Here is a 16,283-nt window from a genome sequence, read left to right on the forward strand (position 1 = left end):
CTGGCGGCGGATCCCTCTCGAGCGTGTGAGGGCGTGGACGATAGCCGCATTGTCACAAAACACCAAGGTTCTCGGGGGGGAGCAGATGAGAGCCAGGAGCACAGCCCATAGTTCCCTCTTGTAGCTGCCTGGCGGTGAAGGTGAAATCACCGCGATGTTTCCCCGTGGTCCGGAGACTCCAAGTCCTGATAGGCTGGCGTCGGCGAAGACACAATGTTGAACCGTTGGTGGTACAAAGGGCACTGATGCCGGTAGCATGGTTAAAATAAAAGAAAACAGTTCGACCCATTGGGTTGGTGGGGGAAGTCCGGTAGACGCCGCTTGGTGAAGGGGTCGAATTGCATGAAAGTGGCCTTGGAACATGGAAAAATAAAAGGACCAAAGTCCGGCCAGTTTCTGGTAGGTCGCGATTGGTCTTGGTGCTCTGAGTAGGTCCAAGGTGGCTAAGAGGTCTCTGTACCTCGACGGAGTGTGACCAATGGTCTGGGTTGTGCCATCAAGCAAGAAACCAAGGAAGCGTACTCGTTGGGTGGGGGTAAATTCAGAGTCTTCAGGGTTAATGCGAAAGCCGCAGCTCAAAAGATCTTGGATGAACTGGGCAGTGACTTGTTGGAGGTAAGTAGGGTCACTATTCGCGAATAACAAGTTATCCACATGGGACCAGGCCCAAAGTCCTCTAGCCCTTGCTTCTCTGGTGTGTGCTGTGGCGAGATGCTGCATGAGGAAGGGGGCTATACGGATGCCCAAGGGCAACACCTTGTAATGGTAGTAGACTCCGTCGAGTCGGAAACAGGTGATGGGCCGGGTGCGTTTGTGGAGCTTGAAGTGATAAAAAGCGTCTTTGGGATCCACTTTGGTGAAGTAAGGCCTCGGGGGCAGAGGGCACATGGTTAACACTTTAGGGAGGGGTGGAAGGCAAAATGGTGGGGCTGGCAGGTGCGGAGTTAGATGAGAGCAGTCCAGAACAAATCTAGAGAGCCTGGCCGACTTGGGTACCACTTGAATGGGGGATAGAAAGGGTCCTCTAGTGGTTCTCTCGATGATTCCCGCCTTCTCCATAGACACCACGGCATCTCGGAGCACGGGTAGTTGGGTGATAGGTGGGTTACGGGCGTTGAACACCGAGGGCCGGCGAGCTCGAATGGTTATAGCTGAGGGGTCGTAAGGGGGGTGGTAACCAAACATGGTACTCCCACGAGGGGTCGTCACTCCCGGGGCCATCACATCCTGCAGAGCTCGCTGGTGGTGAGCGATCCCATTGTTGGGTTTTGACGTTCCCAACGAGCTCGCCCACCAGGGGGATCCTCAGGCTTTTTAGGCCTAAGGTTCCCAACCGGATGGTCTCCTCACGCGAACCTGTTGAGGCCTGAATCTGGTCTTGTGAGTTTGTACTGAGGAGAATGAGTGAATGATCATTATCCCCCCCTTCATGGTAGATTACTTTGCTGAAGAGTTTTGTTTAACTAAAACCTTAGAATAATTAACTCCTTTCTTCCCTTTTTCTTTTTCCCTTTTTTTTTCATCGGATTTGATAGATAAGTCGAGTGTTGGAATCTTTGTGTAAGTGGTTTGATACAAAGCCGCTTACTATTCCTGCAAAGTTTTTTTTTTTTTTCACTGTCGCTTCTTCCCTCTTTCTTTCTTTACTTCCCCCCACCCCTTTTTTTTTGTAGGGGTAGCGGTTTGGACATTATCTTTGTTTCTTTTTTGTGTTGCTTGTCTCTTGTTACTTTTCCTCCTTTGATGTTCAACCCTTTCATTGTTACAGCAGTCCATCATTGTTGGCTTCTCCGTTGTTGGAGACAGCTTGTGAAATGGTGAACGGCCTTAATTATTTTTTTTATTTTTTTTTCCTATCATTGCTCTGTGAGGCACCCTGGCTGGATTGGCCAGGGGGGTAGCTGACCCATCCCAGGGCTAGGCCTGGCTCCCAGGAGAGGTGGTAAGCCTCTCCCCGCCCTCTAAACTTCACCATAGTTTTTTTTTTTTTTTGGGGGGGGGGGGGGGTTGAGGGGGGGTTCTGGCCCTCCCCACCCCTAACAGTCGTTTTGGCCGGACCTTTGTGCCTTTGTGTGGCTTGGTGTTTGCCATTCTGCTGTCATTGTTGGGTAGGGTTGAAAGTGCAGTTTCAATCTGCTTTTACAGGGTTTTCGTCTATTGTCGAGTCTTCGTTGTTCTTTTTTTTTTTTTTTTATTCCAAAACTCGTTTCAGAGTTTCCTCTCATGCTGTTGCTTGTATTGTCCAATCTCCATTCTTAATTCCCCTTATTTTCCTCTTCTTTTTTTTTTTTTTTTTGAAGAAGAAGCGTCAGTGGGAGCTCTACTTCGTGGGGTTAGACCTGCTGTATACTGGCTCTCACCTTAGCTACCATTTCTGTTAAGATTCTTACGATTTTTTCGTTTGCAATGATTTTCCGTTTGTTGTCAGTTGAAAGGTCAGCTATTTGAAATTGATTGAGTTGGTTTCTCTCTTCTATTGTTAACAAGCAACTGGAATAGTAGTGATCAAATTCCAGTGCGATCTCTCCACAAGGACAGTCCGCATGGTTTTGCTTGTTAAATTTATAAAAATAATAGGGAAACCTACCATGATTTGTTAATCACTGTGTTATGTAATAATCTGATTGAAAATACTCTGGTATATCCTGAATGGATGGTATCCATTGGAAGAGTGCGCTGTCTCTTTCCATGTCCATCCATGTTCTATTCCATTCCTGATTTAGTACTTCTAGAATGTATTTCTTAACATTCTTTCGGGACCTTTTTCTGGGAACTAGTTGTCCGTGCGTTCTCGCTTCTTTAGCTAATTTATCTGCATATTCGTTTCCTATATCGTTGTTGTGGCTTTTTACATATTGAAGAGTTAAGGTATGTCTTTTAAGGATTTCTTTAATCGTTAGTTTGATTGCGTAAACCTGTCGATTAGTGTTTTCAGAGTTGGCAATTGCCTGGAGGGATGAAAGGCTGTCCGTTGCTAACATAATTCTCAAGGGGTTTTCGAGTGATTTGATGTAGTGCAGGGCTTGCTGAATTGTTTCTAACTCAGCGTCGAATATTGTCGAATAGGAAGGAAGTTTAAACTTACCTACCTTAAGGAGGTCCAGGGTGGGTGTCATCACAACGAATGCTGCACCTATGTTATCTTTTAGAAGGGAACCATCAGTAAACACTTCCAAGTCCACCTCAGCTTCCTTGTAGGGCATTGTTTTGTATGGAAAAGATAGGTATTCCGTCGGATGTAACGCTCTAATCTCCAAGGGGTAGTCTAAATCCTTGACTTCAATCGTTTCTCCAGCTATGGATTGGTCAGTTTTGACTTGGTATAGTTTAAACATATAAACCTCTTTTTCAATTGCTAAGTGTATTGGTAGTACCCGGGCCAATACATTTAGGCTGTTGTTTGGGACTGTTCTAAAGGCTTTCGTGATCTTTAAGAGTGGAATGCGCTGAATGGCTTTAAGCTTACGTCGTTGGTGTGTATTCTTTTCAAATTTATAAAAAACAGGTCCCCCGTAGGTTATTATCTTTTCTATCGACCTCAGGTATAGTTGACGGAAATGGTGTGGTTTATAACCCCAGTGTAGTCCGGAGTAACTGCTCAGCGCCTGTGTGGTGTGTGCCACCTTATTCTTTACATATTTCAAGTGTGGTAAGAATGTGAGGTTGGTGTCAAAGATTACCCCAAGAATTTTCAACTCAAGTACTCTTGGTAATGTTATCAAACCCATTTTGATTGATGGAGGACGTTTAGTGTGTTCTTTCACTTTAAGTACATATCGGGATTTATCTGGGTTGAAATGCGCTCTGTGCGCACCACTTTAAGTACTGATTATTTGAAGTGTTTTGCGCGCTGTTCTTTCTATTTCCATTCTCGTTTTTCCTATTATGAGTATGACCAAGTTGTCCGCGAAGGCTTGTATGTGTGCGCCCTCTGGAAATGTTTTTCCAACAAGTTGGAGAGCAACACATTCCACAATAGAGGGCAGATGGGGGACCCCTGTGGGCACCCCATTGTGCCTTTTTTGTTTATCGCTTGATCCCTTAAAGGATAGGTTGCTGACCTGTTTGTTAATACTGCCTCTAGGAGTTTATACAAATCCCTATGAAGCTTATGAGTATTAAAATAGTTAAATAAAAAGGGAAGCCAGATCGAGTTAAACGCATTAGAAATATCTAGTGATATAAATACGTTCTTTTTCTTTGCCTGTATGTTCTCTTCTATTTGATGTTTGAGTTTATACAAAGCGAGAGTTGCTGATCGTCCACGCGTGAACCCAAATTGGCGCGGGTGTAGTAGCTTGTTATTGTTGAGAAAATAGTAAACACGATTGTTTAACAATTTTTCCAAATATTTTCCAAATAGGGACGATATGCATAGTGGTCTATAGCTTTTTGGCTCATTTGCGGGTCTGTCCGGTTAAGGTAAGAAAATAACTCTTGAGTCTCCCCACTGTCGTGCAAAGAAGCCATATCTTAAGCACTCATTGAATATTTTTAATATGGTTGTGGCATGCCTCGTGCCTAGAGTTTTCACAATCGTTGTTGTGAGCCTGTCATTTCCCGGAGTAGTTCGTTTCGCCAACTTTGCAATTACCCTTTCAAGTTCCGAGCTGGAAAATTCTACGTCATTTTCCCCAGTTGTTTCATTCTCAAGAGAGTGCAGTGTATTGTTCTGGTATGGCGTGTAGGAGGTTGGGTCGTCATCTGGGAAGTGATAGGCTAAAAGTTATTTGATAGAACTTTCCAACGTTTGAGTTTGTGTCCCATCCGGACAATTTATTGGCTGTATTATTATTGCTGTTTTTACTTTTTTAAGTGCTAGTTTGTAGGGTAGACTGAAGATATCTTGCTGAGTCACTTCTGTGCAGAACTTCTGCCAAGAAGATTCTTTAGCTTCAGAGATATGGTTCTTGTATTCTGCCAGGGCTAGTTGATATCTTGCCTTCTGAATTGTTTTAGTGTTATTACGGGTTCTTTGATACCTTTTTCGCATTGCTATAACTTTCTTCCGTTCTATTTCCAGTTCTGTGTTCCACCATTTTATGCTCTCCTTATTTTTAGTAGCTGGTATGGACAGTTTATCAATCCAATCACTAAGTTTTTTGTATAATCGTTGTATGATATTGGCCAGTTGCTTTACTGAGTCAATCTCCATATGCTTTAGTGAGTTAATCCATTGGTCATGGGAAATAAGATCTATTAACTTGATCTCCTTTTTCGCCGTTAACCTCTTTTCCGCTTGTGGCTGGGCTGTAAAGCAGGAAATTAAGATATTCGCGACTCCAGCAAAACGGACGCCGCCAAGCGGGAAAACCGGGAACCAGCCGGTCCAGGTCGCTCCGCGCCCCTCCGCGTCTCTGGTGGCTTTCGCGGAGACGTGTTGTCGGCGCGGTGGCGAACAATGTAATTTGACGAAGGTCCGAATATTTCTTAAGTTTGCCTGATTGATCATTAGTGTGGTGAAGCCTTAGTAGATTGTTTTCTTCTATTACGTGTTTGAAAGCCCGTTTACTCCACACCACACGGTCGCGTGCTTTCGATTTCTTGGATGGGGAGGAATCACGGAAAAACGTTTTGATTTCTTGTCTTTCTCGAATCACATTCAAAGTGACGACTGCTTGGTAACTGATACTGGAGGGAACATCAACGTTGCAGTCAAGCGAATGGGAAGGTCCGATAGCTGCTTTTGTTGAGTTTGGTTGTGTTCGGTTAGCTTCAAGTTTCAACCACCCACGCCGGTCGGTGCGTTGGCTATTCATCTTGGCTGCTTTTCGCCGAAAAAGCCTCTGGACCACACTGAAGGAGTTGGGCTGACTTCGCAATTACTTGATTCAGGAAAACTTGCTCGCTGCAAATGATGAATGAGGGAAATTATCTGTTTTCAAAAGGTGGGAGACAAGTCTCGCAACGTTAGATGCTGTCACGGCATTTTGACCTATCGCGCCTCCAATATTCATATTACGAGGACGTCGAAGCCAGCAGCAATATACGTCTACATTGGTAAGGTTGACCGGCCACAAAAAAATACTAATTTTCTCCGTTCAGGATTCGAAGCAAAGTTCCATGCAGAGAGGTTCTGCGCGGATCTTCAATGAAGACTCTCTTCAGTTTGTCTCCGTGCTGCCGGCTATAGAACCATTTGGCTAAGTTTAAGTAGTATGCCTCCGTCTGTCAAATATACTTTTATCCAGCAGCTCACCTAACAGCTAGTCAACTAAGCTCATATTTCAACCCGAAGGATATACTAATATCGCTTTAATGGGACATAGTACATAATATAATACATAACCCGCTCGTCAAAATGACTTCTCGATTGCCACTAAAACCTGAATTTAAATACGAGTATCAGCTGCTTAGTGGGGCGCCGGCGGGTTAACATGGTCCTTGGCTCAAGAAGGGGTTGCTTAATTTTCGTAATTATCCTGCAGCCTGTGTTGTTGGCCGGGCAGACGACCGGAGCTGTTTCGTAAACGCGGATACGCACAAAAGCTCGATTTCGCGGACAGATAAGTCGCATGGTCGAGGCATGCGAGTTAGCTGAAAAGTTATTCTCTGTGGAACAATTCTATAGTCATCGCCGCTTTCCTTAGATGATCGAAACTGATTAGTATATTACCGTCTCTCCGGAGCCCATAGTTTCGGTTTTGAACGAAATCTCCGAAACGAAAGTTTGACACGAAACGAACAAAAAAACACCGGCAAAACAAAACTATGCTTTGCAAGTTTATCTGCACCGGCTACACTTAACCGTCTCAGTTCAAATACCTATAAAATTGGGCATTAAACAAAAGAAAATCTGTTAAATTGAACGCGCCACCTGTTCAGGCGGCCCGGCCGAGCCGCCGCGACCTGGACTCAGCCGCCATGTTTGTTTGGTGGTGGCGCCCCCTATAGGTCGCTGGAGTCGCGAATATCGGTGACCGCTCTCACTGTGTATATTTAGGATTGTCCATTCTGTGAACTCTCGGTAAAAGTCATGATTTGCCAGTGACAAATCTATAAAACTTCCACTTTTATCGTTTCTGGTGCGAGTTGGCACTTTCCACTTTTATCGTTTCTGGTGCGAGTTGGCACTGCCTTTTTGCAGTGCAAGCACGCTCCCCTACAAAATATATGGGGTCGACAATATGGAAAGCGAGAAGCCCTGTGTCTAAGCTAGAGATCGAGGTACACGTTCGGAATCAAGAAGCCTGGACCAGTTCACATATAGACACTTGCCGCCATGCGCCATCGTTGTCTCGTTAGCATACAGATGAGAGGGGCTCACACATAATCATTGTTCCTCTCCATGCGAACAAGCTCATGCATACGTGCGTGTCCGTGCCGCACGTGCGTGCTTGCGCTTAAGCCGAAACAATGGACTGTGCGGGCTCTGCCGTTACCGACCCGCTAGAGCGCGCCAAATTAGGGCCTCCATGCCGACATCTTTTCTTGGCAAGATTAGGCCGTCATACCATGATGTCCAGCCAATGAATCGGGTACAGACGAGTTTATAAAAATATCAGCGTCCGAGAGGACTCTGTGGCGTCTCAAAAGAGCCTACCCAATGATCTCAGTGAGGAAGTGAAGCGAATGAAACACGTAGAATGCAAGAAATGAAGGCCAGTTATGGCAGCAATGCACAATTCCGTAGAAGCGCCTATACCTATCAATGAATAACGATGTAATTTAAAAGCTTGATTGGTAGTGATACTCATGAACGGCGCACATCAAACTGAAAGCGAGAAATCATACCTCCAAAACGGACGACCTGGGCGGCGTACAGCGTCGATGTCCCCGTTACTTTGCTCGACTTTTCATCGGGCCAGACCACCTTTACCCAATTTTTTATTGCGACGGATCGTTATACCGTGGCCATCGTCTCGCGTTGTGCTCACAAGGGTCGTACCCCTGGATAAGATTAACGGACGCCACCGCCAATGAACCGTCGTCGAAGCTGTACAAGGCCAACGTGTCCATGGCGGCGAATCGGTTCAACTGGTTCAACGTACGCGGTACGCGCGCAACCGCCACAACGCAGAAGAGAACAAAGCGCGAAAAATTCTTACATCCGGGATCTTCACTTAGGATTCTGGATTTGGATATGGATTATGGAAGTTACTTCGAAACCGAAACTACACGTCGCCCATGGGTCCGTTAGCTGCTTTGTCGCCTGTGAGCAGCTGACTGACTTGGGGAGACAAAAGGGACTACCAATAAAGATACCAATAAAGGTATACCAATAGATATACCAATACAGAGGCCATAGACCGTGGTCACTGCAAGACGGTGCACTGCAGGTTCAGTGCACCGTCTTGCATCCGCAAACAACCATTCGGACATGGATACGGTTAGAAACCCGTGTTTAGCGTTATTTTATAGCACTTCATTGGAGCGCTTGCAATCTTGTCGCGTTCCAAACGTGAATTTATTCCTAGAAATTGTCGGCGATCGTAATCCGCAACGCGAATGAATCTCGGAGGTTACCGCGACTGCTGCGATTTGCATTTGCGCGTTTAACGAACAAACCTTTTCAACGAACGCGCCTTCCCAATACAAGCGCTATCTCGAAGTTTAAAAAAAAAATAGTATTTTATGAATAAAAAAAAAGAAAGTAACACGTTTAAGCGAATTCACACATTTACAACCGAGTATCCGGTCCTAAGACGTCGCGCAAGAGGCTTAAAAACCGGTATATCGTCTCTCTCGGTCGTACTCGGTTACAACCCAGCTAAAATTATCATTAAATCCAATTGGAATTCCAATTGGTTTTAACTGGAACCTACTGGTTTTAGTGGGTTCCAACTGGAAGCACACTGGCCAATGGGTCTCACGAATTGAAATTATTTTTCCAGTTGGAACCTGAATGGATTCCAAATGATTTATTGGTTCCCATTGGCAGTGAATTGGTTGTGCAAAAACCATTGGTACCAATAAGAAAATTCCAATGGGATTTTAATGGGAATTTTTAACTGGGAAGTGTGTGAACGAGCCTTTACAACACCCTGTAATGCCGAATTAGAGCGTACCTCTTGAGGAGCTAGGAGGAGGGAAGGGCACTGAGGGGAGGGTATACCCCTCCTCCCTGCTACTCCCCCTCCCCTCTCATCCTGCCCCTCCTCCTCCATCCTCCTCACTCCACTCCTCCTCCTCCCGTCCCCATCTTCCCCCTCCCCACACGTTGCATTATGGAACTTTTCCCATAATGTACTGCACGGTTACGCCGACGGCGACGCCGCTCAAGCCGGGAATGGGCTCATAAGAGCTGCGCTCTAAAAAAATTAATTATACTGCATTCAACAAGCAAACAAACAGATGTTTTAGGGCACAGTAGAAATTTCAAAAAGTGATACTTATTAGTCCTGTCTTAACAATAGTTCAAGAGTTGCATTCCATACACGCGTGTAAATGATTAGTGTGCTAATTGGAACTGGTACATGTGCATGCAAACATTCTGCATTAGGATAATCAATTAAATGTATATTTATGATGAGCTCATGTAACACTTTAATGCTTTAACAGGTGAGTAGCCTGGTGACCAACAACGATGACAGCTTGTCCCCCAGACAAAACCTTGTGAGTGCCTCTTTTTTTTTTTGCAACCATTTAAAGGGAAGTTTGCGAAATTCCAGAGTTTATAAGAGCCTACGAAATTAACAGGAATGGACACACGCTTTAGTCACACTTAATTTATTGTTTGGAGGAGTAGCGTATTACTATATCCTTGCAGGGTTCACACCAGCAACCGCTTGCTGCGGACCTTCCTCAAACGCATCAACCAGGTGCACTGCCCGTGTCGGCCGACGATGGAAGCAAAACCTTTGGGGACGCGCAAGGGAGCTTGTGACACTTTCGAGGCCTGGCTATATACTTCAGCGAGTGAACAGAGTGGATAACTTGGGCAATTCAGAGAGTTTATAAAGCCCTTATTACTTTAGCACTGAACATACGCTTATAAAGCCCCTACGACATTAAGAGGTGTCTTGATAAGTCAAACCTAATTGGAATGTTTTGGGGTATAGTATTGTACCGGTTTCTTGCAGGGTTCACAACAGCTACCGTTTGCTGCGGACCATCCTCAGACGCATCAGCCAGGTGCTCTCTCCCTGTCGGACGACAACAAAGGCAGGGCCTTTGGAGACGTGCAGGTGAGCCTGCGACAATTTTGAGGCGCGGACGTACTTCCGCGAGTGACCACAGTGGATAACTTGGGCAATTCCAAACACTCGAGCATACAGAACCCCTACGACGTTGATATATTTTAAAATACCATTTGCCTTTTGCTTATAAACCTAAATTGCTTAGACCTCGAAGTTAGGGAAAAATTTGGTTCTTCTCTGATTACCGGATAAAAAAATAAAATCCAATTTACGCTTCAACTTGCACTGTCTAAAACGCCAAAACAATGCACATCACATGTACTCAGTGATATTCACAGTGAGGTTATATTCCTACATCTTTTACAGAGATCACATCAAGAATCATCCGAAGGTAGCGAGGAAGAGCCAGATGATGCAGCCGAGTTAGCTGCCCTTGTGATGGCATATACCCTACGTCACAAAGATGGTGATAAAGCTACAGCTGACCTTCTAAGGATGTTGAACATTATTGCCCCTGGCAGAGTACCACAGTGGAAGTGCATGTTGCTGAAGACATTGCATGCCGATGCAGCCGAGGCAGAGAAGCACTTCTATTGTTCAGCCTGCATAGGATACCTAGGGCCTTGTGGCGAGGTCTCACAATGTGAGAATTGTGGAGCTGAACCCGATTCGGAGTACTGCCCATTCTTTTTGGTGCTGCCAATTAAAGAACAGCTGCAGCGGATACTGAACCAGCCAGACCTCAAGCTGAGATCAGAGACACCTCCAACAGGAGATTTCGTATCAGACATATCTGATGGGCAAGAGCATATCAGGCTTTGTAGTGACTTTTCAAGCAATGACTTATCGCTTATCTGGAATACGGATGGCATCAAGGTGTTTGAAAAGTCAATGTACGACATTTGGCCAATTCAGTGTCAAATAATTCAGCTAGATCCAACCGTGCGGAAGGCAAACATGCTAGTGCCAGCTATTTGGTTTGGGTTCAGCAAGCCAAACATGACGACAGTGCTCACACCATTTGTGAAGGAGCTCCAAGAGCTAGCAACAGGATTTCCCTGTGTCAGGGATGGGAAGACAGTGATCACAAGGGTATTTGCTGTTGTATGCTCTGTCGATGCTGTTGCTAGGTCAGCAGTGAAGAACTGTAAACAGTTCAATGGATTCTTTGGCTGTGGGTGGTGCTGCCACCCTGGGGGTCCCCATTACCCCTTCCTGAGCCCTCCACCCCAACGGCGCACGAAGGATGCCCACATGCTTGAGGCAGAGGAGGGAACTCCTGAAGCAGCAGTTAATGGTGTCAAGGGTCCCTCTATTGTCATGACAAAGCCACGATTTAACCCAGTTGACGGGTTCTTTCCAGATTACCAACACTGTGTGTGTCTTGGTGTCATGCGGCAGCTCCTGAAGCTGTGGCTTGACACAGAGCACCATAGCCAGCCATGGTATATTGGAACGAAGTTGGTAGCTATGAATGCCATTCTCTTGGGCATTCTGCCACCCACGGAGGTCACCCGCACTCCCAGAAGATTTGAGGACCGGGCATTCTGAAAGGCTTCTGAGTTCAGGATGTTGTTCTTGTTTTATGGATATGTAGTCTTGAAGCCTGTGCTTCCACCACAGTTTTTCCAACACTTCATGCTGTTGGCATATGGGACGTACCTGCTGCTGAAGCAGCGAGTGTCCACTTCAGACATTTGTGAAGCTCGTGCTCTCCTGTCGAAGTTTGTGCTGCTAATGGGGAAGCTCTATGGCACGGAGCACATGTCCTATAATGTGCACCAGCTCCTCCATCTCGCAGATGCAGTTGTTTCGTGGGGACCCCTGTGGTAAAATTCTTGCTTCCCTTTTGAGGGGAGAAATGCAGTCCTACTCACCTACTTCTCTGGCACACAGTACGTGGGCCAGCAGATTGCCAGGACTTTCCTCCGATGGCAGTAGCTGGCCCCCTGGTTGACGAGCTTAAAGGACCCAGATGCTGCAGAGTTTTTTGAAGAGATGATGGGTCGCAAGACAATGGGACGCACAGGTGCCCAGATTCCCGGCGATGTTATTGTCTGTAGCAGGCAAAGCTCAGGCGCCCAGAATGTGAGGTTTGAGGTGGCGCTTGAGAGGACCTTGAGTGCGCCACCAGAAAACCTGGTTTATTACCATCGCTTCCAATGCAATGGCATTGTATGGAATTCCGAGTCTTACAAAATGCAAAAAAGAGCAAACTGTGGTGCACAACTCAGTGACGGCTCATTTGCCATTGTGCAGGCACTCGCAGTGTTTAAGCAGTCAAGCACCAGATGTGATGCGCAACACCTTGTGCTATTAGAGAAGCTGAAGCTGGTCCCTATGGTTCCTTTTAGGGATAACCAGCTAAGTGTACAGATCCTGTCTGTGCGTGAAGGTGCTCGGTCTGGTGCTGTCTTTGCTTGCACTTTCCAGCAATTGACATCCAAATGCGTCATAATGGGACGCACAGAGAGCACCTTTCTTGTGATACCCCTGCCAAATAAGATAGAGCGTGACTAAGCTAATGCTCAATCGCTCTCAACCCTTTGCCTAAAATGCACTTGCCCTGTCTGTGCTTTTATGCTCGCAATTTTTACAAAGTGGATTGCTCATTGATCATTATGGATCTTTTCTACCGGCTCCTTATGCACATTGCACAGTAGTCCCCTACCTTAGCACTACCGTGCAAGCACCCAAATTTGGCAGAGGAGCGCTATCTTAGGGGCTATCGTTTCAACTGCCCAACACGTCACTGGGCATATGCAACCTCCAGACCAGGAGGAGGGAATGCAGTGGAACCGCTCAAGTGGCTAACCGGTTAACTCGCATGTTTTGGTCATTATCTAATAACATCAAGAAAGATGCAACCAATTTTTATGGCTGTGTGGTCACGACCGACGGGCGACACATTTTGTGCCGTGTAGCCGCGCTGGCTGGCCCTGCTGCGAGAATGACGCATTTCAAAGCTGTATTTTTTTAAACTGATAGCTGGGTTTTCACGTGCATGCTCACCAGCATTGATAGATGGCCAAAACACCCAGCAATCAGTCAGAGACCTGTGCAGCCAATTAGCTTCCCCCACACTGTTCTGGAGATTAAATGGAAAAGCCATGTATTAGTCATTACAGATCTCAGTGCACCAGCACCAAGGCCTCCTGGTTGTTTCTGAAAATGTGTATAAACAATTCTTAATTGTTATTTTTTTGTCTGTTGTTTTCATTGTTATTAAAACATACTTACAATGTCCTTTTTCAATCCAAGCGTCCAACTTTTAGAAATACATTTTATAGGCCAGTGGCGGATCCAAGGGGGGGGGGGGGGTGACGGGGACGGCCACCCTCCCCCCCCCCCCCAAACAAGGTCGACCCGCCTCCCCTCCCCCCTTCTCGGAAGGCAATTTGACATGGGGGGACCCCCCGGTGCACGTGAAAGGGTGGGAGAATAGTACCCTTACGAACTTTCCGCCCCCCCCCCCCCCCCCCTCCGCAACACCAAGTTCTGGATCCGCCCCTGTTATAGGCAATAGTACAAAACAAAATGTTAAATATTGTCCCGTCATCCAAGCCTTCATTGTTTTACTGAGCATACCAGACAGAGCGCCCCTTGCTTTAAGAGAATAAAATGTGTTTTTCTGGAGCAACCATTCATTCCACAAAATTAGTTTCAAAGTTGCAATACTGTGCCTGCAGCATTGAGTGAATGTAGGTCAGATGACGTTTGAATGTGCAGTTGAAGATAGTGTGGATGCGAAACGAGGAGTCCGAGGCCCCACATTCTGTCTCGTAGTGCTATTTCTGAAGTGCTGTCACATATTCATGGAGCATGCCACGCTATGTGAATTCGAACAAAGTTCTGCGAGTTACGAAAGACCTCCTAAAAGCTCTTAGTGCCAGCGCATCAAAGCACTCGTTCACTAAAACATTTCGCTAACAAACTGAATTGTCACTGCCACATCAGGCAGCATACCTCCAAGTACACGACTGCCGACTGGTTCGCGTCCGACGGGCCCGCAATGTGCTGTTGGAGTGCTGTCGGAGGGTGGTGGAATAAGCTGAATCTGCAATTTGTACGATTGGAGCACTGTGCGTGGGTGGACGACGCCTAAATGTTTGGTGAAAACGCCATCAGACGACACTGAACGCCAGATTAGAGCTCCGTCGGAAGGCAATGTAGGAATAACATTTATTGAAATTTCATAGCCACAAATCAAAATAGAACAGGAAGAATATAACTAATATGACACCCTTCTCTAATCCCTATTTTGTAATGATGGAAGACCACGTATGATAGGTCAGCAAACAATAGCACCAGAAAATATGCCAAAACTATACATTACTTGCACGGGACATCAGCCCACCCTCCTTTCTGGTGGTGAAAAGCGCCTTGTTAATGCAGTGGAAGCTACGCTCTCACACGCCCTTCCCCCCATTGTGTTCCTCAAGTCACCTATTTCTGGTGGCAAGATTAGCACAGTGGAGGCTATGCTCTTACGAGCCCTTTCCCCCATTGTGTCTGGCCAAGTGACGTAGGTGCAAGGCATATGTATTGGACGGGGCAAGCCGCTTACATAAAATTGTGCGTGCTGAACATACGATCGGAAACACCTGCATGTCCCTGGACTGTCAAAGCCTGTGCACCAACTATGGCGTTCAGCACATGGCAATAGGACAAGTAACACATTAACTGGGCGAACTGGGAACCCAAATGCAACAAAACACCTTCTGCTTCTGCTTTTAGATTATCTGCCCATAAGAACTGAATAGTTAGGCTACCACAACACCAAGATGACTGCCTAGAATTGAGCCACCGTTCAAAATGAACACGTAGAGGTCATCCAAATTCCTTTCAAGACCTTAATGAGTAGGTATAGCCTCAATTCGCGTTTTAAAACCGGACTTTCCAGGATTGTAAACTAAAAAAAAAAAAAAATATAAAGGCGCAGCACATTCGCGAGTTAAAGAAGAACAAGGAACAGGGCGAACAAATAATTGCACTGTGTTATTCGACCAGTTCGCTTTTGTTGTCAAAGAAAGGAATTCCCTATTGAAAAAGGCCAATATGAACTCGGCTTATTGGAAATATTGTATTCCAATGAAGTTGATGGAAACCAATAAAAACTTATTGTTATCCGATTAACCCAATACGCACGATGGGAATTCATATCGGAGCGCAATATCCCGATATTGTATGCGGTTATTGGTATACAACAGGATATTGGAGCACAATATCCCGATATAACTTGCGGTTATTGGTATACAACACGATATCGAAGCACAATATCCCGACAGAACTTACGGTTATTGGAATAGAATACGACACCGCGTGCATATTGGTGACCGACATGGACATACTGTGCGGCCACACGATATATAAATATCGGTCGTCGATCACGGGCCCAAAGGAGAATACAATATCGCGTGGATAAATCTCAGAACGAATTCCAAGTTACCAACATGAATTACGTCGGCATATACACCTTTCCAAAAAACGCTCCTAGGCCGCCGCCATGTTGCTGATGCTGATGCGGCTGGTGCGACTCTCGCGCCCTCTATCAGCTAGAAGTTTTCTGCCACTCTCTGGGACTGTGAAGACCCGCTCAGCGCGGTTCTCTACATGCATTTTAGCCGTTTCGCATTCGACGTTTTCTCGCTTTCTTGAAAGTTTCCACTTCATTTTTTTTATGCTTGCTGCCTACCCATCTTGTGTTATCTTCCATTGTGAGAAATAAGGCTGGTAAGTGCCTGTCATTCAAGTTTTTCTACTCGACATTCACGGGAAACGAAGCAGGTGAAGGACGTCGAACGACCCTCGACGCGATTTTGCGAACATTGTTCTCCCCCCTCCCAGAGATAATCCGCGTAGAATCCTCAGTCATCTCCAAAAATAGTTGCCCGGGTTGGGGTGAGAAACGGGTCAGTCGCGTTTGTTTCTTTGCCTTGGTGCGGTTGTGAAAAAAAGGAAGCTCTCCCCGAAACGTGCCCCAAACGAAGTCATCTCGGATTTCGTCCGATCGTCAAGATGTGACTGTCGTCGACTGTGACTGTGTTATTTGAGATCTTTCTCAAATAAATTCTTTTTGGATAACGCTGCATCGTGTGGTATGTACGATATATTGTTCTAATGTTACCACTTCCTCAATTGCACGTCCGTGTCCTGTCCATCGGTAAACACGTTATTTGTGAGCGTGAAAAATGCATGCCTTTC

The 16,283-nt window shown here is 45.9% G+C and overlaps 1 protein-coding gene across 1 annotated transcript in view; it reads left to right on the forward strand.

Annotated features, from left to right (window-relative positions):
* The window catches only part of LOC120835975, a 387,414-nt gene extending 374,022 nt beyond the window's left edge, over window positions 1–13,392 (forward strand). Inside the window, exons 2-4 of the mRNA XM_042291896.1 lie at window positions 9,502–9,555; window positions 10,023–10,127; window positions 10,446–13,392. Of these exons, the coding sequence (XP_042147830.1) occupies window positions 10,518–11,630 (1,113 nt within the window). The 5' untranslated portion in view covers window positions 9,502–9,555; window positions 10,023–10,127; window positions 10,446–10,517 and the 3' untranslated portion in view covers window positions 11,631–13,392. The remainder of the gene's footprint in view (window positions 1–9,501; window positions 9,556–10,022; window positions 10,128–10,445) is intronic.
* The last annotated feature ends 2,891 nt before the right edge of the window (window positions 13,393–16,283 follow it).

Source organism: Ixodes scapularis, unplaced genomic scaffold (genome assembly GCF_016920785.2).
Source record: "Ixodes scapularis isolate PalLabHiFi unplaced genomic scaffold, ASM1692078v2 PGA_scaffold2__306_contigs__length_199485367, whole genome shotgun sequence".
Taxonomy (NCBI): Eukaryota; Metazoa; Arthropoda; class Arachnida; order Ixodida; family Ixodidae; genus Ixodes; species Ixodes scapularis.